Raw genomic sequence first — 13,483 nt, 5'->3', positions numbered from 1 at the left:
TATTTGTCACTGGACGTTAAGCAAACAACAACCAATACTAATGTAAAGGACATTGTCTTGGTATAAAGCTGGCATTTAAGGTAGCGCCTTCCTCATTTCATTATGATAATAACGTGTAAAGCATTATTTTGTATAATTAGTAAACACATACGTTTTCGCTTTGCCTTGTTGACCGGCCATAAACATTGTAAGGGAGCAACCATTTAACTTCAAAGGGAATTATGGTATTTTGTCCAAGTTTATCGGCGCTATCAGTCAATTTTAACCGTATCTTAGCCGTATTTGGCACAACTTTTTGGAATTTTGGGTCCTCTATGCTCTTCAACTTTGTATTTATTTGGCTTTTTTAACTATTTTGATATGAGCGTCACTGATGAGTCTTATGTAGACGAAACGCGCGTCTGGCGTATAAAATTATAATCCTGGTACTTTTGATAACTATTAATTGTTCTTCAACATTTTACAATACAAGGTAACCGTATTTTGTTTTGGATTTTTTAGGTCATCTGCTTGTCACTGACCACGATATATGTTTCGTCAAATTGGTGATTTGAATATTTAGTTTAGGTAAAAACCTTCTTCCTTCTCCCCCCCCCCTTTTATTCTTAAATTAAATAGTTGTTCCCTTGTTGTATGTCCGCTGTCTGTTAACTGTACCACAAGTGGTGAGTTACAGAACTAGATAGTTGTCATGATATATATACACACTACAAATTGATGCTTTTTGGGGTTTCCGGGTAATGCACTTTTAAACTGATAGTGATTTATTAAACAAGGTGAAATATTGCAAAATCTCTTCAAAAGATCGAATTTCTATACAACTAAACAGGTTTGTTTTAGGACAGGATCAATATTGATATCAAATTTTGAAGGACTGATAGATAAACAAAATCACCCGTGTAATACATGTATACATAGAGATAACCTAATATTAGATTGATCAAATTGCACACTGTGACAAAATACGAAAAAAAATGGGGTAAGGTATATTAGATTTGATTTGACATAAAAACAAAGTTCAATTAATTATGTTTTTGATTGTTTAAAGAATAGTAATTTACATTTTAATTTAATCAACAATTAAATTTTAATGGGGGAAAAACTTACTGCGTGTATAAAATCTTTGTGTTTTTATTTCCTTTAACTTGTATACATACATAAAGTATTGACAACGAGATTTACTAAGAGACTTCTACAACAGTCAGTGGAACGAACAAGCATGCACACCTGTGTATCATAATCTATATGTCATTGGCGGATCCGGGATGGGGGAGGGGTTCCTGGGTTTGGAGTCTTTTTTGTGCCAATCAATGCATTTGAATGGGAACATATAGCTGGAATTCCACCCTTTATACTGTGTTGGGACCCCCCTTTTAAAATGGCTTGATGTGTACTTCAAGTAAAAATCTTGTTCGGGGCTTGTATTATGGTAAAAAGTATGTTGTATATCTGGTAATAAATGTGTATAATTTCTGGGTTTTTTTTATCGCGAAAATACCCTACGCGAATTTCATGGAGATTAAATCCGAAAAAAGTTTCCAAGCATCAATCCGTGTTCTTCTTTATCTCTGTGATGAGTTGGTTCCTGTTCGTTAATGATAAAAAAAAAAAAAAAAGAGAAAAAATGTATGAAGCATGTTACTGTATATCGAAGCGAGGCTGATAAATGTAAAACCCACACATGTTCCATCAAAGACGTAGTGCCGATAAAGTTATGTGTAGTCATGTGACAAACAACGAGAACTTAAAAACAGTTCAATTTTCCTTCGCAAGATTTACATTTGCCATGGTCAGAGTAGTAGCAAGGTGTCAGGAACATATCCTGCAGGGGTACGCAGACTTAAGGCCCCAGGTAATGCAAGCTATCAATAGTAATTTATGTTGAGGTGCAACTTCTGCACTTTTAATTCAACATAAGGCATCAAACTCTCTTTATTTGATTACCTTTGTCAGTAAACCGGCATGTGGTTCTGCAACTATTTGAACGACACCTTGACTAGGATTATCCTTCTTTCTCGTGTTTTTAAATAACGATTCCTCCTTTTATATTCCTTATCCATCCTTCCTCATTATCATTATCATTATCATTATCATTATCATTATATAGTTATCATTATTGTTTGATTTCAGGATCAACGACTTTGAACTAGCGAAAAAATTGGCGGGAATAAAGGATTTAACAGACGATTCACGGATTCATCAATTAAATCGGTCTGGTTGTCTGATCTTTTTCATTGCCGTCGCGATAGCCGTTAGTACAAAGCTATATGTTGGTAACCCGATTCAGTGCTGGTGTCCTGCTCAATTTACCAAATACCAAAGAGCCTATATCGACAGTTATTGTTGGGTCCGAAATACTTACGTCATCGATTTTAATTCTACAATTCCGAATGACAAATATTTGAGACATGAAACTGAAATTCCATATTACCAATGGACTCCTATTATTTTACTTTTCCAGGCCGTTTTATTTTATGTGCCAAGATTGTTCTGGAAGGGTTTTAGTGGTTACTCGTCTTTGAATATTAAAAAAATTATTAAAATTTCAAACGAAATATCATACAAGTATGGAAAAGAACGTATTGAATCGTTAAATGGTACTGTTGAATATTTTGAAAAATACTTAAAAATTCGGAATCGCGTGACAACGAGGCATAGAAATATGGAACAAACGAATGAAACTATTGCTGCTATGGGGATCCACAAGGGAAATTATATTGTACTTATATTTCTTCTTACTTCATTATTGTATGCAGCAACTGCTTTATGTCAAATATTTATAGTAGACAGTATCCTTGGAATAAGATTTAAAACACTAGGGCCTGATATTCTCAAACGCGCTACTATGGGAGATACTTTGTTGGACCCAAACAGATTTCCAATTGTTACGTTTTGTGATTTTGAATTACGACAAATGACGAATGTACAAACATGGACTGTACAATGTTCATTGCCGATCAATCTATTCAGTGAGAAAATATTCATAGCAAATTGGTTCCTTTTGGTTGTTATGACGATTATAAACGCCATCTACTTCCTGTATAACTTGGTATCTACATTTTTGCCATATCGAGCAGAGGTCTATGTACAAAAGTTTCTTACAGTAGATGGCGTTCGTACTGGAATGTACCAGAAAATTCCAGAACACTTGACGGAATCACAAAAAAACTTTGTTCATAGCTATTTGCGTCGGGATGGAGTTTTTCTAATATGGATGCTGAGTAATAAAGTCAATCAGGTTGTCGCTGGAGAAATCGTGAATGAACTGTGGAAAAACTACACCAAATAATGTCATTTTTATTTTTAAATCAAAATGATTATTTATTCTTCAGGTAGTACCAAACACCTTGAACAAACATTTGGTTCGTTTGATTTTTATAAAACTTAAAACTTAAAAATATTTACTATGTCCTTTTCATATAATAATACTTTGAAAAAATAATGAACCATATACTTTCTTTCAAAAATTTCATTGAATATATAGAAGTTTGACAAACACTTATTTTGAACAATTTGATAGTTAACCTTAATAAATTATAGAACATGATTAAACGTTAGGCTGATTTTAACTGAGTTATACCTGAGTTATCCCTGTAGTGTTATTTACCGCCTTCAAATACTAATGGCGGAACATTAATCATCTGCTTATATCAACGTTAAAAATTATAGCATGTTTTTTTTATTCTAATAATTATAATTTATGATATTTCTCAGATAATCTGCAGGTATTGAATTTCAAAGAAAATTGAAAAACATTTTATTTAATTCCGGTATTTTATTATATTATTTTTTAAATTTCATTATTTTTTATGGAAATTTGGACATTGTAAGATAGATCATGTAGATATGGAAGTACCAGTACCATTTCATTCATCTTACAAGGCAAACTAAATAGAATTATATATTTTTTGTCGAATTATAATTATTATAAATAAGGGAGCAATCATCTAACTTCAAGGTGGAGGAGAGTTATGTTTCGGTGGTACACTGTATGGGGGGAATCTGCATTTTTGTCATCTGCTTGACCAGAATCATTTTTCCTCATCAAATTTGAGATCAGAATATTTTTAAAGAATTGCCTAACCTCCCCTCTTTTTGAAGTTAAATGGTCGTTCCCTAACAAATCGTTTAAACCGAATATCAACCAGCAGAAATCCTTGTTGTCAATCACAGAAATGCAAGACATAAATTACGGCAGTTGATATGTATAAAGCCTCTGCGTGAATTCTAACCTTAACAATATTAAACAGAACAAAAAATAAATGAAATTAAAGCATAGTTTTTTTTTTCTTCAAGCTCTTATTGTTTATCATTTTTAATAACAAATCAGACTGCTGATTGACTTGTTTAGCGTACATCCACTTTATTTTGTATCCAATGGATAGTTACAGCATTAGCAAATCGAACTACATCTTCTCATTTTTATATTGGCACTTTTTGGTATAGGCTTTGCTGTTTTGTTGCTAAAATTGGTTTATATTGTGTAGTGATCAAGGTGTCCCAGAATTGAAAACAAATCTACATTCTGAACTCAACATAAGAATTAAGAATGGAAACAGGAATTGTGTCAAAGACCCAACAACTCGACCAATGAGCAGAAAACAGCACAAAGACACAAATTTCACGCTTTTGTCAGAATACTTCAATTAAATTGTAAACTATTACACATGATGTAATATTTTTCGCAGAAAAAGAAAAGAGGTAGGGCCAATTTGCCGGGTTTTTTTTCACAGAAGGGCCAATTTCAAAAAGTCCCGACAGAATAAAATTTAATATAAAAACTGAAAATAAAAATGCTTTTTGATCAATATCTCGATTTACATATATTATGATATGTGTGATCAATAGTTAATTTAACCCTCAAAAGGAAGAAAGTCCAATATTCGGATTTTCGGGTGTTTTTAGGTGAAAAAAACAGGGAATCCCCCCAGAAAATCATTTCAAACCAAAAAAAAGTTATGCTTTTTATGACTGTTGTTATTCATACTACTTTTTCCCTCAAAAATAAAATTGGTTTAGTGTGTCCTTATTACATAAAAAACAACATTTTAAAGAAAAAATTGTAACATCGATACATTGTACCGATATAGCTTCTTATTAAATGGTATAACGATAAGTATCGCCGTAGCTCCACCAGTAGAGCACAGAACGACTTAAAAAAAAAAAACAAAAAAAAACGGTTGGTTTCCAGACCATAATTTTTTTTTATTTTTTCTTAAACAACCAACATTAATTAAAATAGATCATTTGTGTATGTATAAACATTTCCGATTTTTTTTTCTCTTCTTGTAATAGTTTAACTGTTGTTTTTATCATTTTATCTCAAAATTGTGAAAAAGTTAAAAAAAAAAAAAAAAAAAATAGAAAAAGTAGAAAAGTAGAAGATTAAAGTATTAGCAAGTTAATTATAAGAAAGTCATTTAAGGGGAAAATAAAATAAGGGAATATATAGATTGTATAAACTTAGAACATTTTCATTTCAGAGAAAGGACGATAAATATTTACAATCTGTTCATTTATGTGTAATTGTAATTGTAAACTGTGATATGTATATATAGATTGTAAATATAATAAAGATATAAAAAAAGACCACAGAACTACTTATAAATGATGGTTTTGAAGAAAGGGTTCGAATCTCGCTCAGAATAATTGCCTTTTTTTGTGTTGTTATATTAAATTTTAATGTTTCTATCATATTTTTTCGGATGTTTGCTTAATTCATGGAGTCATTATGGTTCATTTTGACTATAGAATTTACTAGTATATCATTTTACATGTATCAAAGAAAAAATAATGTATCACTTATTGTGTGCAACCCTATGACTGTCCATACGCTTGACTTACTTTCTATTCATGTGTTTACATTTATTACATATATTCAAGGGACTACTGCCGTCAAACTGATGTAGGTGCCTGTACATAACCAATAACACTAGAAATAATTCTATAGAAATGAAGCCTACGTGTTGCGCGTGTAATATACACATAACTTAAAATAAGGCCATTGTATACAAGTTTCAAAACAACAAAAAAAAACATTTTTCTGAACCTTTTTTGAACATGGTATTATAGGTAACAAATGCAGTTAACAACAATTATGCCGCCAGTTCACAAACTGTATATATACTAGAACTTATTTTTTTACCACCGTCCCTACACCGGTACCTTTGTCATCAGAAAATAAAACAACACAAGAGAACAAATCAGTTACACTACAAATCGAGATTGTAGGTAAAAGATCAAGAAGCTGTTGCATCTGTATCAAAACGAAGGGCCGATTTGTTAAAATGACAGAAAAGTAAATATAACATGTGCTAGTAACACAGGGTGATCTATGACCAACTGATGTAAGATGGTCTCCGGTTAAAATATATACATGTATTATCATATCATTATCTTATAGACGACAAAACCTTAAAAGACAAATACGTATATACAGATAAACATATATTCAGAATGAGAAAATCACGATTTGAATTTGTTCGATATCATGTGGCTCCTTGTCAAGTTACGTGGTATGCTTGCATAAAGGATGTTAATAATAAAATAAAATCAATATTAAAAATTCAATAGTCTGGGCCTTGTTTTTGTAGGAACACCTGTTCAAGGTATGAAAATAGATGATGTGACGTATTTTCATGTACTATAATTAGCATCTATCGGGCTATTTAAAACATGATTTACCTATCTTATCGAAAGAAACAAATTGCCGGCAAATTGGCTCTACCTCTTTTTAGCTAGCTATAAAACCAGATTTAATCAACCATTTTCTACATGCAGAAATGCCTGTACGTCATTACATTACTATGATATCAGAATTGAGCAAAAGCTGTGTTATATTAATGTATCTAGTACTAGAGTTACACTATGATTTCTCGTACATGTAATTGAGTACGGATATATTGTCATCTTTGTGTGAAATGGTAAGGGTACAGCTTCTCATTCTGGTAGAGAACCAAAGCTTGTCTCAGATGCACCTAATTGAGAACCCAACCCTGTCTCAAATGCATGTGATTGAGTAAGGGCACAGCTTCGCTAACACGGATGACTGATCCAGTCCCTTCCACATTTGGTATAGAAAAGGTAGTGATTCTCCAACATCTTAATGAGTACTTAGTGGAATTTATAAGAATAATCTAAGTGATATACTATAATAATGAACCTAGTTCTATGCTATAATAATGTACTTGATGGGTTCGTTTTATCAGTGGACTTAGTGCTATGCTATCAGAAAGGACCTAATGCTATGGTATATTAATTTAATTAGTGGAATTGTATTAGAATGGACCTAGTATTGTGTTATAACAGGTAACCTAGTGTTATGCTATAATAATGGACCTAGTTCTTGCTAGAAGAATGTACTTAGTGCTATAAGAATTGACATAGTTCTCAGCTTTAATAATGTACTTAGGGGAATTCTATGCTAATATATTTAGTGCTATGCTATACGAAAGGACCTTCAGTTTGCTATTATAATGTACAAGTACTTAGTGGAATGGTATAGACCTAGTACGATGTTATAATAGTTTATCTAGTGCTATCCTATAAGAAAGGACCTAGTTTTCGCTATAAAAATGTACCTAGTGCTGTTCTATAAGTATGTACTATAAATGGATTCTTTAGTGATGTGCTTAATACTATGCTTTCGGAATGGACATAAAGCTATGTTATATTAATGTATATAGTACATTCTATAAGAATTGACCTTGTTCTCCTTTATAATCATGGGTTGTGCTATGCTAGAAGAATGTAATTATTGAAATTTTTAAGAAAGCACTTAGCACTAGTTATTATAGTGTTCCTAGTGTTATGCTATAATAAGTGACCTATATATTGCTATGATAATGTCCAAGTTGGTATATATTTGATATGTAACTGAAACAACCTGATACATCTGATATGTTTTTATACATGTATCTCATTCAAATGATTGAGTTACAATACAATTTCTCATACATGTAAATGAGTACGGATACATTGTCATCTTTGTGTGAAAGAGTAAGGATACAGCTTCTCATTCTGGTAGAGAACGCAAGCTTGTCTCATATGCACCTAATTGAGAACCCAAGCTTGTCTCATATGCATGTGATTGAGTAAGGGTACAGCTTCCCTTACACAGATGACTGATCCAATCTCCTCCACATTTGGTAGAGAAAGGGTAGTGCTTCTCAAACATCTCAATGAGTACTTAGTGGAATTCGTAAGAGTAATCGAAATGCTATGCTATAATAATGAACCTAGTGATACGCTATAGTATAATAATGTACTTGGTGGGTTGCTTTATCAGTGGACTTAGTGTTATGCTATAAGAAAGGACGTAGTGCTAGGGTATAATAATGTACTCAATGGAATTATAAAGGAATGGACCAAGTATTGTGTCATAACAGGTTACCTAGTGTTATGCTATAATAATGGACCTAGTTCTTGCTATAATAATGTATTTAGTGCTATGCTATAAGAATTGATTTAGTTCTCAGCTTTAATAATGTACTTAGGGGAATGCTATGATAACATATTTAGTGCTATTCTATAAGAAAAGGATCTTTACTTTGCTATTATAATGTACTAGTACTAAGTGGAATGGTATATGAATAGACCTAGTACGATTTTATAATAATTTACCTAGTGCTATCTTATAAGAAAGGGCCTAGTTTTCGCAATAAATATGTACCTAGTGTTGTTCTATAAGTATGTACTAGTAATGAACTCTACAGTGATGTGCTTAATACTATGCTATCAGAATTGACCTAAAGCTATGTTATATTAATGTATATAGTGCTATTCTATAAGAATTCACCTTGTTTTCTGCTATAATCATGGGTTGTGCTATGCTAGAAGAATGTTATTATTGAACTTTTTAAGAAACCACTTAGCACTAGTTATTATAGTGTTCCTAGTGTTATGCTATAATTAGTGACCTATATATTGCTATGATAATGTACAAGTTGGTATATATTTGATATGTAACTGAAACAACCTGATACATCTGATATGTTTTGTACATGTATCTCATTCAAATGATTGAGTTACAATACAATTTCTCATACATGTAAATGAGTACGGATACATTGTCATCTTTGTGTAAAAGAGTAAGGGTACAGCATCTCATTCTGGTAGAGAACCCAAGCTTGTCTCATATGCACCTAATTGAAAACCCAAGCTTGTCTCATATGCATGTGATTGAGTAAGGGTACAGCTTCGCTAACACAGATGACTGATCCAGTCTCCTCCACATTTGGTAAAGAAAGGGAAGTGCTTCTCTAACATCTTAATGAGTACTTAGTGGAATTTATATGAATAATCTTAATATTATGCTATAATAATGAACCTAGTTCTATGCTATAATAATGTACTTGGTGGGTTGCTTTATCAATGGACTTAGTGCTATGCTATAAGAAAGGACTTAATGCTATGGTATTATAATGTAATCAGTGGTATTGTATTGGAATGGACCTAGTATTGTGTTATAACAGGTAACCTAGTGTTCTGCTATAATAATGGACCTAGTTCTTATTATAATAATGTTTTTAGTGCTATGCTATAAGAATTTATATGGTTCTCAGCTTTAATAATGTACTTAGGGTAATGCTATAATAAAATATTTAGTTCTATGTTATAGGAAATGGATCTTCAGTTTGCTATTATAATGTACTAGTATTTAGTGGAATGGTACATGAATAGACCTAGTACGATGTTATAATAGTTTATCTAGTGCCATCTTATAAGAAAGGACCTAGTTTTCGCTTTAAAAATGTACCTAGTGCTGTTCTACAAGTATGTACTATAAATGGACTCTTTAATGATGTGCTTAATACTATGCTATCGGAATGTACGTAAAGCTATGTTATATTAATGTATAAAGTACTATTCTATAAGAATGGACCTTGTTCTCTGCTATAATCATGGGTTGTGCTATGCTAGAAGAATGTAATTTATTTATTGAATTTTTTCAGAAACCACTTAGCACTAGTTATTATAGTGTTCCTAGTGTTATGCTATAATAAGTGACCTATATATTGCTATGATAATGTACAAGTTGGTATATAGTTTATATGTAACTGAAACAGGCTGATACATCTGATATGTTTTGTGCAAATATCTCATTCAAATGAGTGAGTTACAATACAATTTCTCATACATGTAAATGAGTACGGATACATTGTCATCTTTGTGTGAAAGAGTAAGGATACAGCTTCTCATTCTGGTAGAGAACCAAAACTTGTCTCATATGCACCTAATTGAGAACCCAAGCTTGTCTCATATGCATGTGATTGAGTAAGGGTACAGCTTCGCTAACACAGATGACTGATCCAGTCTCCTCCACATTTGGTAGAGAAAGGGTAGTGCTTCTCAAACATCTTAATGAGTACTTAGTGGAATTCATAAGAGTAATCGAAATGCTATGCTATAATAATGAACCTAGTGCTATGCTATAATAATGTACTTGGTGGGTTGCTTTATCAGTGGACTTAGTGTTATGCTATAAGAAAGGACCTAGTGCTAGGGTATAATAATGTACTCAATGGAATTATATAGGAATGGACCAAGTATTGTGTCATAACAGGTTACCTAGTGTTATGCTATAATAATGGACCTTGTTCTTGCTATAATAATGTACTTAGTGCTATGCTATAAGAATTGATTTAGTTCTCAGCTTAAATAATGTACTAAGGGAAAGCTATGGTAACATATTTAGTGCTATTCTATAAGAAAAGGATCTTTACTTTGCTAGTATAATGTACTAGTACTAAGTGGAATGGTATATGAATAGACCTAGTACGATGTTATAATAGTTTATCTAGTGCTATCTTATAAGAAAGGACCTAGTTTTCGCTATAAAAATATACCTAGTGCTGTTCTATAAGTATGTACTATAAATGGACTCTTTAATGATGTGCTTAATACTATGCTATCGGAATGGATATAAAGCTATGTTATATTAATGTATATAGTGCTATTCTATAAGAATGGACCTTGTTCTCTGCTATAATCATGGGTTGTGCTATGCTAGAAGAATGAAATTTATTTATTGAAATTTTTAAGAAACCACTTAGCACTAGTTATTATAGTGTTCCTAGTGTTATGCTATAATAAGTGACCTATATATTGCTATGATAATGTACAAGTTGGTATATAGTTGATATGTAACTGAAACAGGCTGATACATCTGATATGTTTTGTGCAAATATCTCATTCAAATGAGTGAGTTACAATACAATTTCTCATACATGTAAATGAGTACGGATACATTGTCATCTTTGTGTGAAAGAGTAAGGGTACAGCTTCTCATTCTGGTAGAGAACCCAAGCTTGTCTCATATGCACCTAATTGAGAACCCAAGCTTGTCTCATATGCATGTGATTGAGTAAGGGTACAGCTTCGCTAACACAGATGATTGATCCAGTCTCCTCCACATTTGGTAGAGAAAGGGAAGTGCTTCTCAAACATCTTAATGAGTACTTAGTGGAATTCATAAGAGTAATCGAAATGCTATGCTATAATAATGAACCTAGTGCTATGCTATAATAATGTACTTTGTGGGTTGCTTTATCAGTGGACTTAGTGTTATGCTATAAGAAAGGACCTAGTGCTAGGGTATAATAATGTACTCAATGGAATTATATAGGAATGGACCAAGTATTGTGTCATAACAGGTTACCTAGTGTTATGCTATAAAAATGGACCTAGTTCTTGCTATAATAATGTTCTTAGTGCTATGTTTTAAGAATTGATATAGTTTTCAGCTTTAATAAAATGTACTTAGGGGAATGCTATGATAATATATTTAGTGCTATGCTATAAGAAAAGGATCTTCAGTTTGCTATTATAATGTACTAGTACTTAGTAGAATGGTATATGAATAGACCTAGTACGATTTTATAATAATTTACCTAGTGCTATCTTATAAGAAAGGACCTAGTTTTCGCAATACATATGCACCTAGTCTTGTTCTTTAAGTATGTACTAGTGATGGACTCTATAGTGAAATGCTTAATACTATGCTAGCAGAATTGACCTAAAGCTATGTTATATTAATGTATATAGTGCTATTCTATAAGAATGGACCTTGTTCTCCTCTATAATCATGGGTTGTGCTATGCTAGAAGAATGTAATTATTGAAATTTTTAAGAAACCACTTAGCACTAGTTATTATAGTGTTCCTAGTGTTATGCTATAATAAGTGACCTATATATTGCTATGATAATGAATTGATAATGTACAAGTTGGTATATATTTGACATGTAACTGAAACAGGCTGATACATCTGATATTTTTATTACAAGTATCTCATTCAAATGAGTGAGTTACAATACAATTTCTCATACATGTAAATGAGTACGGATACATTGTCATCTTTGTGTGAAAGAGTAAGGGTACAGCTTCTCATTCTGGTAGAGAACCCAAGCTTGTCTCATATGCACCTAATTGAGAACCCAAGCTTGTCTCATATGCATGTGATTGAGTAAGGGTACAGCTTCGCTAACACAGATGATTGATCCAGTCTCCTCCACATTTGGTAGAGAAAGGGTAGTGCTTCTCAAACATCTTAATGAGTACTTAGTGGAATTCATAAGAGTAATCGAAATGCTATGCTATAATAATGAACCTAGTGCTATGCTATAATAATGTACTTGGTGGGTTGCTTTATCAGTGGAGTTAGTGTTATGCTATAAGAAAGGACCTAGTGCTAGGGTATAATAATGTACTCAATGGAATTATATAGGAATGGACCAAGTATTGTGTCATAACAGGTTACCTAGTATTATGCTATAAAAATGGACCTAGTTCTTGCTATTTTAATGTTCTTAGTGCTATGTTTTAAGAATTGATATAGTTTTCAGCTTTAATAATGTACTTAGGGGAATGCTATGATAATATATTTAGTGCTATGCTATAAGAAAAGGATCTTCAGTTTGCTATTATAATGTACTAGTACTTAGTAGAATGGTATATGAATAGACCTAGTACGATTTTATGATAATTTACCTAGTGCTATCTTATAAGAAAGGACCTAGTTTTCGCAATAAATATGTACCTAGTCTTGTTCTTTAAGTATGTACTAGTGATGGACTCTATAGTGAAATGCTTAATACTATGCTATCAGAATTGACCTAAAGCTATGTTATATTAATGTATATAGTGCTATTCTTTAAGAAAGGACCTTGTTCTCCTCTATAATCATGGGTTGTGCTATGCTAGAAGAATGTAATTATTGAAATTTTTAAGAAACCACTTAGCACTAGTTATTATAGTGTTCCTAGTGTTATGCTATAATAAGTGACCTATATATTGCTATGATAATGAATTGATAATGTACAAGTTGGTATATATTTGACATGTAACTGAAACAGACTGATACATCTGATATGTTTATTACAAGTATCTCATTCAAATGAGTGAGTTACAATACAATTCCTCATACATGTAAATGAGTACGGATACATTGTCATCTTTGTGTGAAAGAGTAAGGGTACAGCTTCT

The 13,483-nt window shown here is 32.1% G+C and overlaps 1 protein-coding gene across 1 annotated transcript; it reads left to right on the top strand.

The window, feature by feature from the left end:
- Positions 1–892: 892 nt before the first annotated feature.
- Positions 893–3,312, top strand: LOC134699795 (innexin unc-7-like). Its single transcript, XM_063561209.1, has 2 exons — positions 893–979; positions 2,131–3,312. The coding sequence occupies exons 1-2, from the start codon at positions 975–977 to the stop codon at positions 3,287–3,289; spliced, it is 1,164 nt and encodes a 387-aa protein (XP_063417279.1). The 5' UTR covers positions 893–974; the 3' UTR covers positions 3,290–3,312.
- The last annotated feature ends 10,171 nt before the right edge of the window (positions 3,313–13,483 follow it).

Source organism: Mytilus trossulus, unplaced genomic scaffold (genome assembly GCF_036588685.1).
Source record: "Mytilus trossulus isolate FHL-02 unplaced genomic scaffold, PNRI_Mtr1.1.1.hap1 h1tg000085l___fragment_1__unscaffolded, whole genome shotgun sequence".
Lineage (NCBI taxonomy): Eukaryota > Metazoa > Mollusca > Bivalvia > Mytilida > Mytilidae > Mytilus > Mytilus trossulus.
The sequence above is the reverse complement of the archived record's forward strand: the minus strand, read 5'-3'. Positions and strand labels throughout refer to the sequence as shown.